The sequence below is a fragment of the Dermacentor andersoni genome, chromosome 6 (assembly GCF_023375885.2).
Source record: "Dermacentor andersoni chromosome 6, qqDerAnde1_hic_scaffold, whole genome shotgun sequence".
In the NCBI taxonomy this organism is placed as follows: domain Eukaryota; kingdom Metazoa; phylum Arthropoda; class Arachnida; order Ixodida; family Ixodidae; genus Dermacentor; species Dermacentor andersoni.
Genome location: NC_092819.1, coordinates 77,036,940 through 77,061,513, shown reverse-complemented (window position 1 = coordinate 77,061,513; position 24,574 = coordinate 77,036,940). Strand labels below are relative to the sequence as shown.

General features: G+C 46.8%; 1 protein-coding gene across 1 annotated transcript; it reads right to left on the bottom strand.

Annotated features, from left to right (window-relative positions):
• Nucleotides 1–1,738: 1,738 nt before the first annotated feature.
• LOC126522408 (cytochrome P450 3A19-like) lies at nt 1,739–23,051 on the bottom strand. Its single transcript, XM_055066638.2, has 9 exons — nt 22,891–23,051; nt 20,952–21,093; nt 19,038–19,198; nt 11,423–11,514; nt 6,995–7,138; nt 6,263–6,425; nt 4,785–4,838; nt 2,648–2,794; nt 1,739–1,969 (listed from the first exon to the last, which is right to left on the bottom strand). Exons 1-9 carry the CDS (start codon nt 22,978–22,980, stop codon nt 1,739–1,741), a joined length of 1,224 nt encoding a protein of 407 aa, XP_054922613.2. The 5' UTR covers nt 22,981–23,051.
• Nucleotides 23,052–24,574: the final 1,523 nt, after the last annotated feature.

Genomic DNA, 24,574 nt, shown 5'->3' with positions numbered 1-24,574 from the left:
GTTGGTTACCCCGTCGGGTCCTGAGGCCGACCTGCTGTTTAGGTTCTGTAGCGCCTCTCGGACTTTTGCTTCCGTGGAGGCAGCGTGCAGTTCGGGAGTGGTTTCGCACTTTATGCTCGGGTAATCGTTGGGGTGAGCGTCGCCTAACGGAAGGTATCGTTTGGCAATTTCTTCCAAGAAGGACCCTTCCGTTCCCCCTTTCTCTTTATGTGACTGTAGAAGTCGGTCTAGCACGTGGCTTTGATTATCCTTCGTTTGGCTGTCGTCTAACTTGCGTTTCAGAAGGTTCCACTTACCTCCGGTCCGCATACGGCCGTCGACCGCCGAACAGAGTTCGTGCCATTGGAGTCTTGTGAGTTCCGTACAGTATTGGTCGATGTCTTGGTTGAGGATCGCGATGCGTTTGCGCAGGCGTCTGTTGAGACGTTGCTTTCTCCATCGCGCAAGTACCGATGCCTCGGCCTCGACTAAGTGTGCGAGGTGAGGGTCAATCCTTGGGACCTCCAGTTCCGTTTGTATGGTTTTCGTGGCTCTAGTTACGTCGCCCTTTATCGCAGAGAGGAGTTCCGCGAAGGAGTCGTACGTGTTCGTGTCTCTTCCATAACTTACGGAAGGTATCCCAGTGTGTGAGGGTGAAAGATCGGGGTGGGGCCGTCGTGTTTGGTATTTCTGTTCGTATGACGAAGTGATCGCTGCCCAGGTTCTCGTGAATGTTTGTCCATGTGTAGTTTGCTACATTTCGGAGTAACGTGAGGTCCGGCGTAGTATCGCATCGCGTCGACGTGCCCAATCTGGTGGGGAACCTGTGGTCCGTCACCAGGGTGAGGGAGAGGTCGTTTATTGCACACCAGAGGTTGTTGCCGCTAGGCTTGATTGTGGGGTAACCCCACGATGGGTGGGGGGCGTTGAAGTCCCCTGCGATAATGAGCGGTGAGTTTCGTGCCAATGATGTGACTTTAGTAAGGGTCGCGTGGAAGGATTGTTTGTAGTACGCGGGGGAGCTGTAGCCGTTTAGTACAAAAACGCTTTGTTTTACGAGTCGGTTAGGTACGAGCTCGATTAGGATCGCCTCCATGCGACTGTTTTTCGGTAGGACGTCATGAACGATGTGCGCGAATTTTCTATTAACTAGCGTGGCGATGCCTCTCCTGGCGTCCCCTCCTCTTTGGGAGACGGGGCTGTACCCTGCGAGCGTGAGGGTTTCGCATAGGGTTTTTTGTAACAGTATTATGTGCGGCTTTTTGGGTTGAATTTTGAGGTACTGTTGCAGCAAGGATTTGTGTTTCGCGCAGCTAGCGCAATTCCACTGCCAAATTTCTAAGGTATCCCGTGTTATCCATGATGGTTTTGCGGGTGACTTATTGGTGGCGATGGGTGCGTCGTCGTGTCCATCTGTTGTGGCTGACTAGCTTTGTTCTTAATTTTTATGCCGACTTTGTTTTCGACCACCTCTACACGATTCGCTGGGGTACGAATACTTTCTAGGTGCTCTCGCGTGAGGCACAGAATTTCGCCTAGGGTGTTTTGCGGTGCATGACTCTCTTCTTCCGTCTCTGGGAGCGGAGGGGGTTTGCGTTTGGCTGTGCTAACTTTTACGTTTGTCTCTTGGGGTGGTGCTTGTTTGGGAGCTTTAAGGTTTTGAATCTGCTGTTTCGCGTCATTAAGCTGCTCTGTAAGCACTTGTATGGTGGCTCGGAGACCCGCTAGCTCCTGTCGTAGGGATGTGACTATCTCGCTCTCATGCTCGGGCAATGAAGACCATGTTACCTGTCTGGTAGATGAGGCGTCCCGTTGCTGCTGCTGGTGTTGTTTCCCTCGTACTCGGTCGGCCCACGTCAGTTCGGTGTGGCCGGATGTAGGGCGCCCACTGGAGCAGGGGCGGCTGCTGGGTCGTCCCCTGGAGCGGGTGCGGCTGCTGCGGAGGGCGCTGCGGCGCTCGGCTGTCGGCACGGAGGACCTTCTTCCATGGCTGTCGGCGTGACCGAGCGACTTCTTGTGGTCGTTACGGAAATTCCCGAGGTGTCGCTCGAGTCGCTGTGACTGGCGCCGCTCGGTCCTCGGGAGCGGTTGCGGCCGCGTTGGTTGCGTCTGCGGCGGCGTCTCTGTCGCACGATGTAAGGGACTTGAAACTTGCGTTTGCAGTCCTTGTCGGCGGTTGTGTGTGGTCCGCCGCACAGGGTGCAGTGAGGAGTACACTGGTGATCTTATGGTGGCGTTTAGAGGCCACACTTCCGGTACCACGTGGTGTTCGGGTTAGGGCAGACATCCGCGCGGTGACCGATGTTGCCACAGTTGTAGCAAACTTCCGTGTGTCTGCGAAAGAGCGTGCATCGAACAATGCTTGCTCCGCAGTAAATGCAACTTGGTACTTGCATTCCTTGGAAAATTATTGTCACAGCTGTGGTGTTCTTTATTCTTTCATCTCCAAGGCATTGGGGTTGCGTTTCGTGACGATTAGTTCTCGGAGTTGGGAGTCGTTGAGCTCTAGGTCAATGCCTCGGACTACGCCTTTGCAGGTATTATCGGGTGGGCTCGAGTATACTGCGACCCTATACGTGGTATCTTTCATGCGAATCTGTTGCACCGTGGCGTATGCTCTTGCGTCACGTTCGCGGGGGGTGCAGATGATGAAGATATTCTGAGTTACGTTGGGGCAGATGGAGTCTTCCGTGAGGTCTTCAGGAGCCAGGGCTGCCGCCATTGCAAGGGCTTGCTCAACCTGCACTGGTGTGGATTTGGCCACGTTGAGACCGTCTCGGGGTCTCACGATGATACGGAACGTGTCCCTCGGTAGCTGAGGGAGTCTCGAGGTAGCGACGAGGTGCTGGTATGCACTGTTCAGTCCGGCGGTGCGATCGCCGGCCCTTCGTCTGCCACGTGTACTTGACGAACTTGGTCCTTGGGGTTGAATGGCCTTGCCCTTGCAGGGTTTGCCGTTATATGCCGTTATCCAGCCCGGGTAATTCGCGTCTTACGGCGATATCGTCTCACGGGTGACGATTTCCATGGCGGTAATGAGCGATTGGCGGTGTTAGGCCTAGGCCTGCAAACTTTTGCACGCCGAGGTTGAAAATTCGAACGCAGGAAATGTTGGGAAAGAGTCCACCCACCGAAATAAATCGGGTATCCACGGAATCCGTGTAACTTGCTGCTTTCGCTGGTACGCAATTCACTTCGATTTGGGGTGAATAACCTCGTGAAATCATTCATGATATCGGGAGCCGATGTTTGCGCGTCCACACTAGTCGGCGCCCCACTACCCATCCTGGAAGCAGGACAACGATGTTTTTTTTTTTGCGACCCATTATTCGGACCGGCGGCATTCATGTACTTATTACCCACTAATTATACTGAAAATTCGTTATTTCTGGGCACGTTTTAAATTTTAGAATTAAGCATGATCGACACATAAGGCACATCCACGCGGAGAAAATATTGTCAAAGTTTGCAATGTTGGACGAAGAGCGCATGGATGGTGGCGTTGGAGACGACGAAGAACATTTTGTGCTGTTGTTTCTCTGCATATGTTGGCTGAGCCATTAAAAGCCATCTGTAAATAGACGTACGCTTCTGTTTGCACCGGTCCCAACTTGTAACCTTTTCTTCATGTGTTTCGAACCAGACCCGTGCTGTTTTCTTTAGGTAGAATATTACGTTAGCCAGCATAAGCGTGTTATCCTACCTGTTGTCTGCGCTGAAGCGTTCGTAATTCTGCAACTTGTCATCGACGTCAATGTTGTCAATCCCAGAAAACATGCCAGGATCTCGAGGCTGCGACAGGATGACCGTCGCTGGAGTCGACGGGGCCACGGTTGAAGACTGTCCTTCGTATGACAAGGCGGCCAGGTTACATCCGCTGCAGAGCTCCGTCTTGCGCTAGTGGCTACCCCACACGTCCACCAATGATGTTACAGGAAGGAAGAAGCGTTCGTCTATTTACAGATAGCTTTTAATGGCTGAGCCAACATGCGTAGAGAATGGATTGCCAAAAATCTTCGTCGTCTCCAAGGCCACCATCCGTGTCCTCTTCTTCCAACATTGCAGACTGTGACAATATTGAGGGTACCACAACCCTTGACATGATGACCCCCAGAACACCTGCCACAAGATCCGTGGGTGTTCCTCATAGTTCCATCTCGCAATGCTGAAGGAAGGCTGTTTCTAAAAAGAAGCGAAACACTCATCCATTTTGCCTCAAGTTTTAAGAAGGATATTGCTAAATTCGCGCAAATGTCGAGTTTCATAGTAGAAGAGCACGCCCCGAGAACAGTAGCGCAATTGCACCTTGCTCTCTCAAACATTCATATAACAATTAATTCGTCAAATGTGGATCATCGATGTATATCTACTTTGTCTACCAAGCAATTTTTGACGCTTGCGACTTTTAGAGTTACAAACCTTCCTCCACTTGGCACGTTCCCCTACATAATCAATTCCTAAATTTATTTACTGATGACAATCTTCGCTGAAAATCCGGGGATGTTGCAGTCCAGAAGAGCCAACTTCAAAAAAAGGAAAGGTCTGATTAAAATGTTTATGCATGCTCAAAATTCCACACAAGTGCATTGCACTTCATCCACCTGAACGAGCAAACGTTATAAAGAAAGTCATACTTAACCATACTTAAAATAAATATATGCTGTTTTTGAGAGACGCCGGACATGGACACACTGCATTGTCACTGAGCATGAAGAAAGCAAAAATGACAATTTTCCATGTTACTGAAGCATTCAAGCTTGCTCAGGCTGTTAGATAACATTGTGTGGCCGCTTGCGTATCCCTACGGTCATGTCTTCGGCAGTCACAGCACCGAATCCAATTTTCATGTTTAGTGGAACCTGCAAGGAAACGGAACGAAAACACGGCACCATAGCAAAGTTGTTAGTTCGTTGATTACCATGGGCATTTCTTGACAAGAGTTGATCACATTGTCTCGCTATAATATGTCGCGTGATGGCAAGCAGCATTTATAGTATACGCTCTAAAAAACGTTTACACCCTTTGGGGTGAAAATTGGCCAACAAACAATAATCGTCATGTGCCTTGGCCGCGTTCCCTTTCTTGAAAACGCCACGCTCGTTACTTTTCTATCGAGAATGCTCTGTCATAATGATAACGCGCATGCCGTTCGTGACTTGGAGTACCGGGCTCGCAGCGTTAAAGAAAGTAAATGCGGGCAAGACAGATGACGATCATTGTTGTGTGGCAAATATACACCGCAAAGGTGCAACTGTTTTTAGAGTGTCTTACAGAGCACCCTATTTAACATTCTTCTGATTCATAAAAATAAAGGGGGTAAGATCGGGCTTTCCTGCCGAAATAAACGCTACTGTAAATTACATTTGGCTGAAATAAAGTCAGTTGTACATCCAGTGCGCTACCTTCAACTTAGAAATTGCCTCCGCTCGGATTTCCTTGCCTGTTTGTTTGATTTTCACTGGAACTCCTCTGCTGAGACTTCAGAACGCAGAAGCCATGCCGAGGAACTGCCAGTGTGTGTGTGTGTGCGTGCGTGTGTGTGTGCGTGTGCGCGTGTGCGTGTGTGTGTGTGTGTGTGTGAGCGTGTGCGTGCGTGCGTGCGCGCGCGCGCGCATGGGAGGGGGAACTCACAATAAATTATACGCTAGATGCACCACATTTTGACCCCCAACTCGGCAAGGAAGACATTGTTGTTCATCGGCTTCAAACTGATGTTGAATCGCCATCCAACTTATTTATTTGGTTGAAACAGAGATCATGCGAAATTGTGGTGATTAATTACAGCCTTGGTAGAAAATTACGTGCACAAGCGCACAACCCCTAGGCCCGTGTTCGACTCCCTCTGTGATCGAAATGTACCAAATTTTCGTTTCAAAGCAACTAATTTACTTTGTTTATTTGATAATTCTTCGTCTCTAAGTACTGTACCGGGAGTCCTGGCGTAGGAGGTGTTCCACATCTTCGTCAACATGGCCACAATGGCATTGTGGACTAGTAACATGCATTGCCATCTGTGCAATTCCTCTGATGTGCCATCTTATATGAACACATCTTGTTCGAAGTACGAAAATTGGACTAAAGCTGCTGTAATTTTTTGTGGCAGGGTGGCCTGCTAATCCCAAATTTGCACAAGCTGGTAACCTTCTTTTCGTCAGTTATGTCGTCTGTGGTCCACCATAGGCCACAGGCGCTAAGACTCCTTCGCATAAATAGCCCGACTTTATCTTGCACCCTTGAAAGCAACAAATGAGAGACAAGATTCTTGCAGTGTCAACATTCTCACCTGAGTTTTCTCCGTCCGAACAAACTGAACCTTGTGAATAGAGTGCAGCAACGCGACCTTGACAGCATGAAGTCCTAGCCGCATTCCGATACAGTTTCTGGGTCCAGCCCCAAATGGAAGATAAGTGTAAGGCCTGATGGAGCCTATGTTTTCATCACTGAACCTGTCCGAAGGAAAGCAGTATATAAAATGAAAGTCAAATAAATGGCTGAAGTGCGACATTGAATAAAAAGAAAACACGCCAGTTCATGACAACACAACACAACAAGGTCAGCACACAACAGCGCCGGCCTTGTCTGACGCATCGCTACTGTTGTTTACTAAATGCGGCAAAAGGGGAGGTTTGCCTAGCGAAGAGCACACACTCCCAAAATCGTAGCTAAGAAACGAAGAAAACAGCAGTGTGACAAGGAATTAGATAGGCAGAAATAAATAAATCTGAAGAGAATCCTTCACAATTGCTTGCAAACAAAAAAACTAGCAGAATCGAGAGTTGGCCGAGTTTGATTTCTGCCCAATTATTCATTTCCTTTGAGCTCTCTACACGATACGATGCAACGTAATGCGTAGCTGCAGTGACACGGGCGGTTTGTGATTGCTGGATGCAATTTATTTTCTTGACATCGTGAAATAAATGAGAATTAAATGAGAATGAAATGGAAATGTGAATGAAATGAGGCAGCACGTTATCCTATCATGAGACAGCGCTTGAGGTGCCGTGAGAGTCGTTACCTCTCGGGCTTGAAAGCATCTGGTTCCGGGAAGTACTCCGGGTCCCGATGGAGAGCGTAGACAGGCACGATGACTGTGCAGCCCTTGGGAAGCTTGATTCCCGTTTCACCAAGCACGTAGTCTTCGAGCGCCGACCGCTCAAGCCTTGTGATGGTCGCGAAAGAGAAGGCAAGAGGAGCGGGCGTTTAGAACAAATCACACAGCTTTGCTATATCGTTGCGGCTGTTTGACCCACGCAGAAAGGCCATGGCTACGCTATACGCATGCCCTGGGTGGTACCTTTATTAGAGCCTTCCTCGTGGCATACGAATGGCCAACGCCGAATTCTGGGGCCCCATATGGTACACAGAAATTAACGCATTTCAAGCCAACGATGACGTCTTTCTTTGGGCCTGCCAGTGTCGGAACAGACTGTTGATTTCAGTAATGAAGACAAAACATCGCTAGCACACGAGACTAAGTGAAATCTTATACTGCGATCTGCTTTTCAATTACTACTTATGTTTCATTTTTTTCACCAAGACAACGCTGATCACGTTGGTTGCGCGAACATAAATACCGCATCAACTAAGGAATGATTTACTGCTCTGGGCTACTGGAATTTACATGCCAGTAAACAACGATGACACCAGGGAATACACAACACTGATGAAGCATTAACTAATTTTTTAATGTCGAACTGATGAACTGCAAAGCGTACCCATAGTGACTACGAATGACGGATTTTGTAACTTGATTACTCTTTGGGGCCTTGACTTTAGGAGGGTGAACGGGGGCCGCGTAGGCAAGAGCATCAGCTTTTCAATTACCAGCAATGCCAATGTGGGAGAGAATTCACTGAAATTTTACTGTGACCCCTTTGTTGCCGAGTTCCTTCACGAGAGGCTGGTGATTTGCGCCGAAACTTGATGGACGGTAGACAACGATATAGTTGTTGCAACTCAGCCTTTAAGTCCGTAAGAAGATTCCCGTAAGAAGACTCTGCGGAGGCAAAGTCTTTAGTTTGCGTACAGCAGCAGCTATTGCCACGCCTTCCACAACTGTCGACGAGGCTATACAGTCCAGGCGGCCAGACACCGTTAATCCCAGAGAGAGAATATGAAACGCACCTGCGCAGCAGTCTTCGTCTACTTTAACAGACCCATTTGAGCATAATTGTAGGTGATTCGGGAAAGTCTTGGTCGAATGCTCCAGAACTAGTGAATTCGCTTGTGCAGATGGAATGCTGCTCTTTGACTTCAATTGTGGCACACTTCAGTTGCGTGTAATATCTTTGAATGTCAAGGGGGAGGGGGGTGGCATACCTTCCTTGCCTCTGTCTCGAGCAGTGCAATCCTAAAACTCCAAGTGCGTTCAGTGCTGCATAAAAATGCGATTGCCCTGCGTAACCAAGCAATTCGGTCGAAAAGAAGCATCACTTCTTTATCGAGTAAGGACATGATCTGCTCGCACACCAGGAAGGTTACTTAACACGGGGTGTATTTATTCTCTGAACTGTACTATATGCGACGAGACCGGAGACATTCAACACTTTCTGTGGTCTGCCTGAAATACCGAAATGAAGAGGACGCTCTACTTGAGAGCCTGCAGAAGAAGGACCCTCCGCATGCGGGCCTGCAACAGCGTGTGTTCCCAGAAAGATCAGCTATAACCCGCAAATCAACAACACGTATTCTCATTGCATTCTTAAGAGAGACGCGTTTGATGAAGCTGTGGTGATACCGCAGTGATATTTGTAGAGACGCTCGGGATGAGCTGTTGCCGACCTTGATCGCAAGGATAAACCCATCTGTTACTATAGCCCACCAGCACCGCCACCACGACCACGAATGTTGAACTGGTCCCACTGAGGATTCTCTTGTGATAAGAACCAAAAGTACTGGTGATACGCCTGTAGTCTGGTTATGACGTGTTTGTGTTTCGTGCAAGCGGCTCATTATTAAGCGGCTGGAGTAAAAAGCTTTTGTAATACTATGCAGCGTGTTATTTCAGACTGCCAAAAAAAATCGCCTGTGCCAGATTTAACAATGCTAGTCCTTGATCTGTATTACTAGAAGAGGTGGACAGTACTTCCACCTGAAATTTAAATGTATATTTCACTAATAAAAAAAATTTGCTAGCTCCGAGTTGCTAGTTCTTATTATCCACGTTACAATTTCACAACTTCCAATTTTTATAGTTACAAGTGGGTGTGCCCTGAAACTTATTATTAGCACTATTATCATTTATTTGTCTTTCTGGCCTTTTGCCAGAGGACAAGCACTTCCGTGCGGGCCTAGAAAGTTAACTTCCCGTTAGCCTGGTAAAATGTCGCCGCCGAGAACTGTCCGCATTCAATTGTCACGCACATCGCTTTGGACACCGCACGCGTGGCAACATAGCAAAAAAACCAACAACGGCCATTGTGACAAGCGGAGCTGGAGTGCGCCTGCCAGCCCTGGGTGCGCGCGAGATTCCCACCGCGGGGAGCTGCGTCACGAGTTGGAAACCCCGGCGTGGGGGCCTGATTGGGGGAGGACGCGGGCGGGTGCTGGAGGATCCCGGCGCATGACGGGGGCAGTCATTCGACTGACTCAGAACGGCAAGTGGGGCCAGTTGGTTGGGATTCATGGTAAGGTTTGAAACAGCGCACCCAAGACAAGGACAACAGAAGGAATAAAACAACGACAAGGCACTGACTCTCAACTGATCGTTGACAGCCAGCGCCGTGTCGTCGTTTTCTTCCTTCTGTTTTCCTTGTCTTGGGTGCGTTGTTACAAACCTTACCATGAATTCAACTGACTTTCGCTGCGTGAGTGTCGGCAGCGATTGTCTTTATTTGCGAACACATGTTCGCCCTTTAGTAAAGTATAGGGGTGGGCGAATACTCGACGTTTCGAATACGAGTAAGATATTGCGCTAACTATTAGGAGTCGTATTCCAACAGTAAGCGTTCGTTATTTTCGAATTTTAGAACCAACCAGATTTTTAGCAATATCCGATATTTAAAATCTGGTTGCTACTCTTCTTCTGCTAAACAAAATGTCACATGTTATGGGAAATGAACCAAGGACATACATTTTTGAGGCAATGCAGAAACAAAATGAGTACAGTGCAAGAAGCGCTGTTTGCGGTTTTACGGCGGAAGTAATGTATGATTTCGGCATGGAGTGTGCCCTTTAGTATTTTTGCAGTCGCGTATGTAGCAGTTTTACCTTTTTCGCTACTACCAGTCATGTTTTCCTTGCAAAGGGCCTTTTTACACGCACCTGTGGCGAAAAAGTCCTTCAGCAGTATTTTTTTTTCCACAACTTCTGACCATTTTACGGTCGCCATTTATTCAGCGTTTCTTTTTTCTTTTTGGTAAGCTAGCCGTACAGCAGCAATACATTCTTGGAAAGCTTGTTTGCAACAAGGCTCTAAAGATGTTGAGAGTAAATCCATGTTGGTCAAGGGCCCCGGCAGCTTTAGACCTTCGCGCTTTCTTCTTTTCTAGGGAAAATAAGATTTCATAGAGTTTTTAATCGATATGTAGCGCTGTTCTATTTTAGAAAAGAAACCATGACTACTGTTCTTACTTCCACGAACTTCGCACTAAATAAAGTGACAAAAAATGTTTAATTTAATTTTATATTAATTTAAAGTTAATTTAAATCTTTTGTACTAACTGTCTGATCTGCACTCCTCTACGCCGTCTTATACGATTATTAATATATTTGCACAATCCAAACTGCCAATTCTAAATGTTGAGAGGAATTGACAAAAATGGGAGGATAATTTGGGCCGCCTCAAATGCATATTTTGGGTATCGTAACTTCAATTTCCAGCACCAGCACGTAAACGAAACTATTTCCCATTACCGAGTGTGCATATCAAAGATGGCGCCTTAAAATTATCAAGTGTACTTTTGACACGATGTGAAAAACAAACAGCTTATTGGCTGCATCGAAATTTCTCTCCACTATAAGCGATTCACAAGTCATGGATAGTGGAGAACAATTTTGATGCAGGCTTTTTGTACGAGAACTGACTGCTTTTCGAGGCGAATTACCACGCTAATTAGCCCCCGAGACTAGGCTTACCTTGCCTGTAGCAACACCACCAACCACCACCGCGATAGCACAGATGATGCAATATGTAATAGCGTTTGGCACGTAATGATACTCTTCTTTCTAACTGAAGCAAAAACTGAGGAATAATGTGTCGGTCAAACTTGTTTTTATATATAATAACATTTCTCTCTGTTCATGCGACATATTGTCGAAACAAGTTCGCATTGAGATCGAGTAAACTAAGCAATGTTTCTATGAATGATTCAGCGCCCTCTAAAAAGCCAATTACTCAAATTGCCAACGTAAGAAATCAGTGATTACGGGAAGCGGACCCGGAGACAATCAGACAATTAGAAATTACGAATCAATTGAGCGTTCTTGCACGTCGTTGTAATACCTTGGGGCTGAAGGGTATAGTCGTAGCGTTTCGGAGACGACGCATTGCAGGTACTTGAGCTTCGACACCACGTCCATGCTGGGCTCCTCTCCCTGCGTAGAGATATGCGACCCGTTATCCGCACCGTTCACACAACAGATGTGACGCTATGCTAGTAGCGAGGGTTCAACATGTCACGGGTTCGACTCCTTCTTCTCGGCGACGAAAATGCCACCGACATCTCGCGAGCGTCTTTTAAACAGTCCGGTTTGCTCTTTTTCGCCAAGTGCGAAGCACAACCCTCGATGGCTGGGACACTGGCTATAGACCGCAGTATACAAACCTTGCGAATTGTGGGCTTTGGAAAAGAGAGAGAGAGAGCGATAAAAGGAAGGCAAAGATGTTAACCAGTCAAGAGTCTGGTTGGATACCCTTCGCTGAGGGAAGGGAGAAAGGGAATAGAAAGGAGAGAAAGCTAGAGATTAGGGTAGAGAGACGTGTGCGTGGACTTTGAAGATATTAAAAATACAAATACCACTTATTTTTATTAATGGGGTTAAATTCGGCATCCTGCTATACGTGACGTTTATGAGTATTTACTGGAAGTACGTATAAGTGGTGAGATTATGTAATAACTATGCGCGCTTTTGTGTGAAAGCAATTTATGCGTACAGTTTGAATGGAACATATATAGGGAATATAATTTTACGTGTAAACTCCCAGTCCCTTTTTTGTAAACCTTTTTTTTTCTTCCGTCCTCTGTCTCTTAGGGCTTTTTAATACCTCTCCCCCCTCCCTCCCCCGCGCAGGAGCATGTTCTCGACTACACACGCCCGCTGAATTCTCTGCATTTCATCAAAGAGCTCTTCATCAAAGAGCTGCTCTCTCTCTCTCTCTCTCTCTCTCTCTCCCCCTTTCAATTCATACTGATGAGGGCTTTCGTTCAGTGTGTCGAATCATTTTCTTTTCTTCCGGCTTAGAGAAAACTGATCAGTTCGTGCTCAATTCGGCAGCCACCAGAGTAATCCAAACTCATATGTACCGCTGTATGCCCACATGATTAACCAACAAATAACAACAGAAGAAAGCGCAAAATTTCAATTTTGTTCTAAAGCTCTACAGCTAGAGCCAGCCTCCACAAGAAGCAGTGAAAGCGCCCGCAGTCGACCTGATTATGGGGGCACGCCGCAGAAGTCGACTCCGGAATAATTTTGAACACCCAGGGCGTATAACAAGCACCTAAATCTAAGTTCACAATCTAAATGCACGCCGCACGACAGTTTCTGCATTTGTGCTTTTGCGTAAATGCAGCCGCAATGGTCGCAATCGAACCCGCGACCTCGAACTCAGCAGCGCAGTGTCGTAGCCACAAGGTTACCCCAGGGGGCAGAATGAATGGAAAGTTCCGAAGAAGGTAGACGACCGATAACCATAACGCTTTTCGTTTCGATTTCGTGGCGAAGTTTAAAAACATCCTGGTACTCTAATTATTTTCCGGTTCGCTCAAAAATGACAATATTACAGTAGTTTATGGCATTCAGATCAGCTCCTCTTTGACACACTGTCGGGATTGCGGCATAGCATATCTACTTGCACTTACGCTAATGTCTAAACGAGTGATTGTGGCAGGGGCTGCACTTGGTATCCGCTGATATTTTAGACTAATGTAAGCATCGCACTCATTATTACTCTATGTTACTATCGTGGTAAGAGGTTGAATGTGAGAGCGGAATGAAAAACAAAACTTACTGTTCTTGTTTCTGTTCTTTTTTTTTAATTTCGCGCTGAAGCCGTCGTGCCAGTAGGTCATGTCCTTATCGTAGGTCAGAGGCACGTCACGCATTGCTCAAAGTACATTCACGCATTTCCGTTACTGTGGCTGAGTAAACAAAAAGCTCTGGAAGCTTGCTAAGTTCATAATTTCGGATCTGTGTAGCTCAAGTAAGGAATAATCACGTGTTCCTATGACCATATTATGTTTTGCATGAAACATTTACAAGAGATACGAAAATATGTCTGATGGAAGGTATCCGCCTGTATTTGGAGAAATACAGCGCACCTTTCCTAAATTATATGACGGTGGTAGATCATTTAATAGGAAAATATGTTTGTATGGCTTTGAAATTTTGAATATATTAAGTATTATATCACAATGACTACAGAACTGGACCGACTAACACTGTTATAGTAATTGAAGATCACTTTTTCTAAATGCACGCGCACGCTCAGCTTGTTGTGCAACAAGATATTGTCACGTAGTAGTGACGGCAAAAACGCAGTAGCAATACTGTGAATGACGAAATTAACTTTTGTTGGGCGAACCTGCGCCCACAAAAACAGGCTACACTCAAAGAACAACGACAGCGGCGAACACAGTCGGCGTTCGTCGAAACCTGATCTGCCGGTCAAGGGCGTCGGCTTTTATACATGAGTCAGCGAAGGTTCCAGAGTAATCGCTGGTGCCTGCGTGTCTTCCAGCATATTTTACACAATTCGCATCGCACATGTCCTGAGATTACACAAGCTTCAGTGACAGCAGAAAAGCGGGTAGAAACATTGATAACATTCGAGAAACTTCCAACACATGCGGGCGCGTCCCGCGTTGAGGGATAACATTTGTTACACGGAGAAAATCGTTTATCCGAAAAAGATAAACAAGTACACGTGTCAATATAATACAAAAAATGTAGCAACTTTGGCACTGGGAGAAACCGTGTTTCAAAGGGGCTGGCACACAGTTTTTAAGGTACGATTTAAATTTTGTTTTACTGTCAATGGAAAGGTTATTGCTATCATGCAGTGGTAAAGCGGAAAACGTCATGGGACATTTGTTATCGGAATTTTTCGATGTGTAGTCGCGATCGTCTTTACGCGGACCTATGCGCGTGGGAGTTATTCTATGCCAGCATTGGCGGGAGGCACACTGGTGGTAGGCCCTAGCCGTAAGAAAGTATAGTCTGCTGTTTATGAAGGCTTTGCTCATAGGGTTCATACTTCTTGAACTGCTAACATCTCCAACCACGTGCTTTCGTGGTTTCTAGCCGAAAACTCGGCCTCTTTAGTAAAACGTTTTTCTATTTCTGTTCAATTCCTTTGGTGGTATACAAGTCAGGCCCAGTTCTTTTCAGACAAAACCAACTTTTCGAAAGCAAAACGCTGCTTTTACGCGTGATGGGACATGCAGCGTGTCGCCGTAACCCCGCGCGAGCGCTGTTTATTTTGGAAGCACGTCGTACCTTGAAAACCTGAGCGAAGTTGAGCGAAGAATCTCAGCTGGTTTGTATGACCAGAACTAAGATCCATGCATACGAACGAGCGAACGAAATAGTGATGTTCAGAACGTGGCAGCTGTGTGCCAGTCGAGGTCAGGCAATGAAAAACTTTATTGTAAGAATCAGAAGGCGTATATACGCAATGTATGACGTAATAGTTCTGCAGAAATCCGCAAGTTGAAAAGAAGTGATTAATAAAGGGAAAATGAGACATCCAACCAATCGTAGCAATTGCTGCAAAGGAAACCCATACGAGTTGCTCGAAAGAAAAGCCTGTCAGTTGAAGAGAAATTCGTCCCGGACTAGGATAAATTTTCCTTAAACTGACAGGCTTTGGCACCCTAATGTAAGGAGTCAGCCGATAATAAAAATGTAATGCTGTTACTAACTGTAGCACATCATTTTTTATTGAGAGGCGTCGCATTTCCGCCGCTGCTGTACCAGCTTCAAGAACCCAATTTAGAGAACTAATAAACAAATCCAAAGGGTTTACAGCACTGATGATAAGTAGAATTACATTAACCATGCGCTGTTAGGAATGGCCGTACGGGGTGGCAACGTGCGAGCTATTTCAGCCCGCTGCACGTGTTCCAATCCAACCAGGCGGGGCGCACTTCAGAGAACCGCGGATAACCGGCAGCCACGTGGCGCGGGGTCAGCTTAGGAATGTGGTACCCGGCCGCGCCACCCGGGACGGAGCAGAGTTCTACGAAGCCCCTCTGATGTCGGCTCCGGACCTTTACACCTGTGTGTGTGTGCAATACGAGTATGTGAGCCCGCCTCCTCCAAGAGGGCGGGTCATCTTCGGTGACGTTGAACGGTAACGTCGAACGATGACTGGACGAACGTTTCCGTTCGCTTGAAATCAACGGGGGGACAACTGCTTATAAGCAGCGTTTGCCGGCTGCTAGGGGGTGCTCGTCGTTGTGCTCGTCGTAGGGAGCTGAGCGCTCGTTGTCATGCTCGAAATGTACTAGTGAGCTGTGTGCTCGTAAGCTGTTTGCTGTATGCGTCATCTTGCGGGCCCCATTTGGGAGTCACGCTAGACTGTCGATGTATGTCTTGTCTAATATGTAAATAATGTAAATAAATCCTGTCCACCGAGTTCCTCTCTACGACCTTCAACTCCTTCAAATGGTGGCAGTGGCGAGATCGTCCGACGACTCCTACATCTGTTTGACAGCGGTGGGACCGTCCGACGACTCTAATAGCGCTCAGCATACAATGCGTCAGAGAATACTCACTCGACTGAGGCAAAGTGAGTCATATGCAGCAGTTTGCCGGGTAATCAGAGAAAGGCGTGCTCTGCAGGTGCACTTCTCTGGCACAAGCCTGCTCCCGTTGTCGCCAGCAGTCGTCTCAGTGAATGATGTGAGGATCTCTAGTCGAAAGGTATCAAAGTACATCATATTTATTATACGCTAGGAAGCTGGTGGACACGCAGTTATGTTGCAGTCGGAACGTTCAACGAGGTAAAAGGTCGGCGAAGGCGATCATCAACGCCGTACTTACATATTATACCTCAACCGCCGTGGTTGCTCGGTGGCTATGGTGTTGGGTAGCTGAGCACGAGGTGGCGGGATCGAATCCCGGCCACGGCATCCGCATTTCGATGGGGGCGAAATGCGAAAGCACCCATGTACTTAGATTTAGGTGCAGGTTAAAGAACCCCAGGTGGTAGAAATTTCCGGAGTCCTCCTCTACGGCGTGCTTCATAATCAGAAAGTGGTTGGGGTACGTGAAACCCCATAATTTAATTTAACATTATACCTTGGTAGAAAGTGGCTGCTCCCGGCAATATATAGAAAAGAAGAGCGTTAGTGATGTCGAAATGGAAAGGAAGAAGCAGTGGGTTCCTAAATGCACTCTGTGGTGAACTTAACGCATGCACAGGCTCGGTCATCCCACCTCGGGTGAAGAAATGCGTCCAGAGTTGATGAGCTTTAAAATGGGTGAAGTCTTCACGGAGGAGCAGTGATGGGAACTTCACGCATTCCATTACGTGAAGGTTGTTCAAATGGGAGCCTCATACCATGAACAGCAATGTGAAGTCAAAGGTGGATTTTGATTTCGCTGAGAATTGGACTCTCCTACTTCCGTATGAGAATACAAGCGTGCCGCTGGCAGGTGTTGAACATCACTTTGGTCATCGGTATTATTTGCTCGAAGAAGTTGACGAGAAAATACGCAGCGATTACCGATGACAGCGCTCGTGATGCATCGCATAGAGGATTGGTGGTACCAAAGGTAAAGGGACATCTTGAGGGCAGTGCACCGATTTACGTCCAGTTGGTATATGTGAGCGATGGGGCTGCGTCGCACTTCATAAGCGTCAAAAGCGCAAAGTGCGCTACCACAAATGCTAAATAACAAAATGGATCTACTCAGTCACATGACATGGAATGAGCGATTGCGGTGGTTCAGGGTGACCTCGTCAAACATCAAGCAGCGCTTTGTAACTTGCGGTCCCATGCCACTGAGGCGATATAGTGTGTGCCAGTGAATTTGTCCACATGCTTTCGACTAAACTGAAGAACATCACAAGTTTACTTTTTCGTAAGGGTTACCTTCCTAATTTTCGAGATTAAGAAAAATGAGACTGAAAAAACATAGGAGTCACAGGTGTTAAACGGCCTCACATGCAGAAATAAGGAGTTTAGGGAAGGAACCTGCGTGTTTGTAGCGCGCACCTGATTACGAGTAAAAACACATCTGAATTCGCTTTGCCAAAGGGATGAAAACAACATGGCTGTACAGGACAGCAGTCGCTGAAGAATACCTATCGCCAAAGAGGTTCACTTGTCTTCGCTTTCGGCCATACTTTACTGTAAATGGACGAAATGAACTTATGAAACAAAATATTTTCGGGAAGGTAGGTCGTGTTCCAGCAGGCCTGTGACATTGCCATGGTTATTGCAGCCCTGTACTAGAGGATCCACCCCCCAAACTTATAAAAGACTAAAGTTCTCTCTCTCTCTATCTCTCTCTAGAAGGCCCGATGAATAATGCAAGTTTCTGCAGTATATAAGCTGCTGTTTTCATGTAATATACTCAGCTGGTAGTCAGCACATGTCATGTGTTCTTTTCATTGTGGCTGTATTATAGGGCGCTGTTTGAGATGTATTGTTACTAACTTGCCCAATTTGCCATCTTATACGCATTACACGCAAACACTAAACATAGGAAAATATTTTTAAAACCTTATTTGTTGGGCTTTTGAAATCGCATGAAGGACAATACAAAGGTTTAGCTATAAGGTTAGCTTCCCAACTTAAAACAAAATAATTGAACAAGTTCTTGCAGTTTTTATATTACCAGTAATGGAGGGACGATTCTGGAAATCTTTATGAAAATCGACGATGTCTGTTTTCTCATGGGGTTAAGAAACAGAGGGTCCAGATTTCTCAACTCTAAAATTGGTGACCTCTGTAGGTATTAACTTACGAATCACTGCTGAGAATATATTTGGGAACTGTTTTTTGATAATAAGCATGGGTAGTCGAGTTAACACTCACAAAAATTTCGAGTTTCATGTTTAAGCCGTTCGATAATACCTAACTGAAAAAAAAAAAAAAACTTTCTCCTAAAGCCAACTCTGGCACATCTTTTCTGTTATATCTTGCGCTATAAATAACTGAGCTTGAGAGTGCATTTAGTAAAAAGTCATCAATTACCGCAATACATTTCCCTGAGTACAATGGTCTAGTTCTTTGATATCAGCCTTCCGTACAAGAACATATGCACTTGCATTCACACTTGCAAAATTTGCTAATTTGCACAAAAGTAGCATTGGAGTTTTAGTGACGGGCCAATGTTTCTTCAGAAAACGCCGCGCGGTATTTTGCAAGACCAAGGTGGAATACTTTCGTCATTCATTTTATTGCTAACTCGTACAAAAATTTTGTTCTAAACAAAAAATAATTATTGCACCACCTTGTTCGCTCTTATGCGCCTTAGGAAAAGGATATGCCCCATCTTTACGGAGAAAAAATTAACTATAGGCCAAAGCGGACGCCGTGAACATCTTTGACATCATGGCATGCAAGCTGGTGTAGGAACTTCAAGGAGGCGTCGCCATCCTCCTTTTCTTCTTGCGTCAAATGTAGTTTACGAAGCCTCCTATCATGCTAAGAATGATTTTTATTTTCTCTTTAATATATTTTTAATTGCAGAACACTAATTTACTGATACAGTTAAACTTATTTTTCACTTTAAGCTATTTCTAAGGAGCGACCTGTGTCCTATTTTTTGGGCCGCAAACCTATCCAATGGTCTCCAAAAAAAAAGCACCGAAACTTTTTGTAGTTGCCTGCAAAAAAAAATAAAAAGCATTTCAGAGTCCTCACACGAGAACCTTCACTCACGTGCGTCGAAATGCAATCGTCCACTTCTCGCCTGAGTCTGTCCTGCGCTTCGGGATGTGTGGCGAGCAGGTGTGCGGCGAACGCCACGGTCGACGCGGTGGTCTCCTGGCCGCCCACGAAGAACAGCACACACTGGGCCAAGGCTTCGTCCTCGGTCAAAACTGCACGCAGGACCGCAACGCTCGCTCTTTCTTGCCACCCGTAACTTCTCCTCGTTCCCTCCCCCCTCACCCGCGTTCTGTTCTCACTGCCTGAAACATATTTATCCGTCGGCGGGACACGCATGCCCTTATATCTTAGTGCTGCCTTGGTCAGCTTCTGCACAGCCACAACAGATTAAGTGTTCAGAGTCAACTGCGAGATTCACGAGTGTATGCAAATCACGTATCATAATATCTGCTTTTCCCGGTATTTTATTTTTACAGCCAAGCTGTCTATGACTATGATCTGACGGATCGCGTCCGCGCGTAGGCCAACAATTTTTCATGCGTGGGCCGACCCCGAAGATAGTGCAATGTCGGGCCGACCCGAGGCGGACATTGCGCGAGCGTCGACCGCATGGCGTATCAGCGGCCTCGTCGAGCCAAGGGCCACACTAGGAGCAAACAGGGCAGCAAATGGTGCTCGAACTTGTTATCGCCTTGTACACCCACCCGCACTATCGCCGATAACACCACCCTTCGCCACTGTGGAGGCGTTTATCGTCGTAATGCAGCTTTGAAGCTGTTCTATTTTGTTATAAAGGAGCCACTGTGGAGAAATTATGGGGAAGAGTACCTCGGTTACTCCACATCTTCGTGTTATACAGCAAAAAATAAAAGAATGAATGATAATGCTCAGATAAAGCTGTTCTATGGAATTTAGTTGACATTTGTAGCGCACGCTGAAATGACCTATCGAATATGTCGTAAGATGGTGCGGGTCGATGGTAATACAATGTGTATTTTCAGTTCCTCGTTGGCATATCTGGGGCCGTGTAAGCAAACCACGCCATTATTCTAAGATTCCGAGGCGTAACAGACAGTGTAACGTAGCCTAACGCGAACGCGTTTGTGTTGAGCAAGGTCAAAGTTATGTTAGTTAGTTCATGCGCAGAAAGATATCAAGCAGTATGCTTTCAGAAGACAGGGAAAGTTAGTAATAAAGATAAGGAAAGGTTGAACCCTGGCTATACCAAGAATATTTCCCTGCGCTCCGCGTCATACCTTAAAACGCCTTAGACACATGACAAAAGACGAGAAGAACTAATCGCATCGTAGTTACAGAAAGTAAATAAGCAAATATGAGGTGATTAGGTCAGCATTTATTCCGCATAAAGCTCTCTGAAGCACGATGCATGAGCTATTGTCAAGTGCGTCGTTTCCATGCTCTTGATTTATTCCCCACCTCTAGATTCCATATTACATTTAGCTGGCGGATGAAGTGGAAAGACTGAAAGCACGTGGTTCCTGTAAGTTCATTCCACTTCTAAATGGGCCAATGCACTATTAGCGATAAAAAAGTTGCATGCTATTAATTCCCAGTTCCCCACTACGGTGTGCCTTATAATGAAATCGTGGTTGTGGCACTTAATTCCCCAGAATTCATTTCAATTGAATTCTGCGATAAATGTTGACTTTAAGTAATGGTGATGGACAAGGACAATACAAACACTGTGCATTTGTTTAGACTTTTTTTTTAAACCTCTCGTCTAAATGAGAGATTAAGCCCTCCACTTTTCAGATTTTATCCTTTCTGCGTCTCACCACCTTTTATTTATCTATATTTGTTTTGTTTTTTATTATATTTTGATTGCGACGGCGATTCCGCAGTAAAGCACATAGACGAAACCACGTGAGCAAACAGAAAACCTTTTTTTTTTTTTTGCACACATGGTTGCGTTAGAGGACAAAGCATCACACTTATTTGGCTGACCTTTAGAGTTAGGCGCGCCATTCGACTTCGGTTCCATGCCGTCATCACAGAAGCTGGTCCCTGGATCGTCCCCGCTTTCGCCGCAAGGTGCCAGACGACCTTCACGAGCTTCAATCATCAGTTGCAGAAAGTCATCTTGTCTCTGCAAGACAAATTCAAGCGTGCTGCAGAATTTTCACCATCCCACCATACATTTGTCTCTACAAACTTTGTCGAAAGTTTACGGACTACTCTGTGTCTTCACTATGCCTGCTGAAGCTGGCGTGGTGTGTGATGCGTTTCCCCTGGGGGGCCTACACTCCGCAATTCTGGTAGGTGAGTATGGAACCATTTCCAGGAAATGAATATATTAGAGTTCGTTTCATTTCTCAGGGGGATGGAACTCGTGGTACACCGCAGGAAGTGCAGTAGACAACCCGTAGTCAGCAAGGCAGTAACACGAAAGGAAGCTCCGATATATTTAACAAAGAAAGCGCACTTTCTGTCTCTAGTGCACTTACATATGGACTTGGGCGTCGATAAATTCATCCTGAAGCGTTCACTCGAATAAAACTTTGTGCCGTTCGGGGAGCACGGTTGCTCGCAGGCCAGTTGCGCGACGCCGTTGCGTTTCGGAGAATCTCCGCGTCCCTCGCCTCCGGCCAGGACGAGGTGGCGGCGGGTCGTAAAACGCTGCCACCCCATTGCCACCCCGCCCCGGAAGATCAGCCGCCTGCCCTGTTGGTCCAGTTCCGGCGGGATTTCGGCCCTTGCTAGCGCGCGCGATACGTGGCCTGGGGAGACCCCATCGGGACGTCGGGAGGTGCGAACGCGTTCGCCCCTGTGGTCCTCTGCCCGCCGGCGGTCATACCTTGGCTCGTCGAGGATCCCGGCCTCGGTGGTGGCCGGGCGTGTGGAGGTGCCCCCCGCCCCCCTCGCCCCAGAGTGGTTCTTGTATCTGTTGGGTCATGCCGTTCGCGACCGCACGACCAGTGTTTGGACATTTTCTATTATCATATTTTAACACACTGTAAACAATTCTGCTACGTTCAAACCACGATCAACAAATGTCCTATTGGAAGGCTTCGCCTAAGGTGCGCCTTGCTGCGGCGCCGGCTTGCTTGTAGTGGCTGAGCGCATGCGCGCTTCGGCGCGTCTGTATATAAAGGCCGACCCACATGAAGCGCACTTTCCCGACGAACTTTCGGCGGTCAACTCTGGCGCGGCGACACGGCAGTGTGCCTTCGTCACGGCGTGGAGGAGGCGCGGACGCGGCAAGCCCATAGGACCCGGCGTGCTCGAACCTGCGGTGGTCGCGTGGCGCGCGCCAGCAGCGAGCCGTATAAGTAGCTGGAGAGAAAACAGGCACGTGACCAACAAACACCGTCTGGTGTTTAATCTCGTCCGCGATCAGTAATCCTCGTCTACCATGCGTGGTTCTTCTTTCTTTAACGCTAGACTTTCAGTGTTTACAGACCACCCGCTGCGGTAGCTCCATGGCTGTGGCGTTGTGCTACTAGGCTCCAGGTAGTCGGTTTGATCCCGGCCGTGGCGTTCGCTTTTCAGGTGAGCGCGAATGGCAAAAGCGTTCGTGCACTCATATTTAGGTGCAAGTGAAAGACCCCAGCTAGTCACAATTAATCGGGAATAGGGCATGCCTTATAACCACTACGGCGTTCCTCGTTAATCGCATCATCGTTTTGGCACGTAAAATCCTATCATCTTTAGAGATCACCAACGGAGCACATGTATCTTGAAAGAAGAGTTGCGAGCGCTGACTGTTAAAACAAAAGAAGAAAAGAGAGAGAGGCGCATGTGAGACAAATGACGAGTATTCTTTGCGGAAAAGATAAATCCCTAAAAGGTGTAAATTTACGCTTAGTGCGTAGTCAGTAAAAGCGAAGCGGTGGCTATTTTACGTCGCTTGCAGAGGCACAAGTTAATTTCAGCATGAACGAACCTGCTTGTTTTCTGCTCTTTTCTTCATGATGCGCTGGCATATGCTCTTGAAGTACAGGAAAGCCTTTTCGTCGACTGTTTTCATCTTCATAATCTTGACAAAGTTGTGAAGTAGCACTGCAAATGAAATAATTGACTTCGATGCGAGACATTCTGCTATGTGCAAAAGGAAGTGTTGCCGATGGTTCCCCCCCCACACCCACCCTGTTTGGGTCATCTGTATTCTTCTCTGTGCCCGTTGTTGATTTACAGACGCTTTCAGGCAACTCGACATTTAGTCCCAAGTTACGTTAATTCTTCATTAGGGAATAGATAGAGGTTACAGAAAAGTACCGCCTAAATAGAAAGCAGAAAACAATCTGGCAGTTGTCATTAGCACGTGAACAGCAGCAAGCGGCTACAGTCATAGCTGAAACGTCTCAAAAGTTTTTTTTTCTCTGTACTTTCCTCAAGGCGTATGTAGAAAAAACCAGTCAAAGACTTCAAATAAATAGATGCCGCCTTGCTTGATGCAGGCAGCGGTGAATTCGCGCACTTGTCCTCTATCCAACAGGTATATATTCCTCCGGAACGTTCGGCTTGATCTTGGTTAATTGAATGTTGCTTTAACCGATACATTCTCTTTCTGAAATGTTGCCTGGATTAACTGATTTACGTGTGGAACACCATTGCTAGCAAAAGAAGATGTTTTTTTACAGGAAACAAGGGTCAATTCAGAACTTATTGGAATTGAGTGAATCGTTTTACATTGAATCGCTAGCAGAGGCGTGATTTTCGCCGCGAAAGCCTTTCTCGCTTGTGTTACGAACTCATTCGTGGCGTCCGTGTAGGAGTCGAGCGTCGTGCCAAAGGCACATCTTGCAATCATGTCGAGGGCGAAGTGTCCGTAAAACCTGCAAGAAAAAGATGTATATGTATATAGATATGCCGCGGGACTCCTCTAAATGTCTCTGTTCAAAGTGGAAGCCTAATCATCATCATCATCAGCCTGGTTACGCCCACTGCAGGGCAAAGGCCTCTCCCATACTTCTCCAACAACCCCGGTCATGTACTAATTGCGGCATGGAAGCCTAATGTGCACGGTCAAATGTCATTACTGTGTTGTCTGTCCTGGTTCTGAGTCAACAGAAAGTGCTTAGTCATGGCTGGCTATTTCGCGAAACCTCATCACCGGCATCTCCGTTATCGCTGGTTGTGTATAGAATGGTGATTCGGAAAAAGCGTTGCAACAGCTTATGCGTCTTCTCTTTTCCCTTCTCTAGGTCAAAGATGGACATCGAGCTCGCTTGTTAGTAGATTAGGCTAGAGAGAGTAAATAAACTTTTATTCTGAGCAAGCGCTGTGTGCACTCTAAGTGGGCGGCCTCCTTATTCCAGGTATAACCATGGACGGCTATGGCCATCTGCCGTGCCAGTTCTATCAGGCTGCACTGTCTGTTCGGGTCCGGGCCGGATAGCTTGGCCTCCCACTGCTGTTTGGCTAGTGTTTGGCTGTTCACGGTGCCATGTTTTCCTCCACATCCCCATACCATTTGGAATAGGCTGTCTGGGGCATCACAGTACGAGCAGAAGTAGGAATGCTGAGTGGGCGAGATTCGGGACACTGTGGACGTGGCTGCTGCTTTGTCGTTGGTTTTCTGAGGGTTACCTCAGCTCGTTGTTATCGTTATTCCCACCTAACGACCA

What these genes read in the sequence shown, in the direction of transcription:
- LOC126522408 (XM_055066638.2), bottom strand. Translation starts at nt 22,980, where the DNA reads ATGAAGATGAAAACAGTCGACGAAAAGGCTTTCCTGTACTTCAAGAGC. An exon ending in GATGCTTTCAAGCCCGAGAG is followed by an intron (nt 6,426 to 6,994) that starts GTAACGACTCTC and finishes TCCTTCGGACAG; the next exon opens with GTTCAGTGATGAAAACATAG. An exon ending in TGACTGCCGAAGACATGACC is followed by an intron (nt 2,795 to 4,784) that starts GTAGGGATACGC and finishes AGACTCCCTCAG; the next exon opens with CTACCGAGGGACACGTTCCG.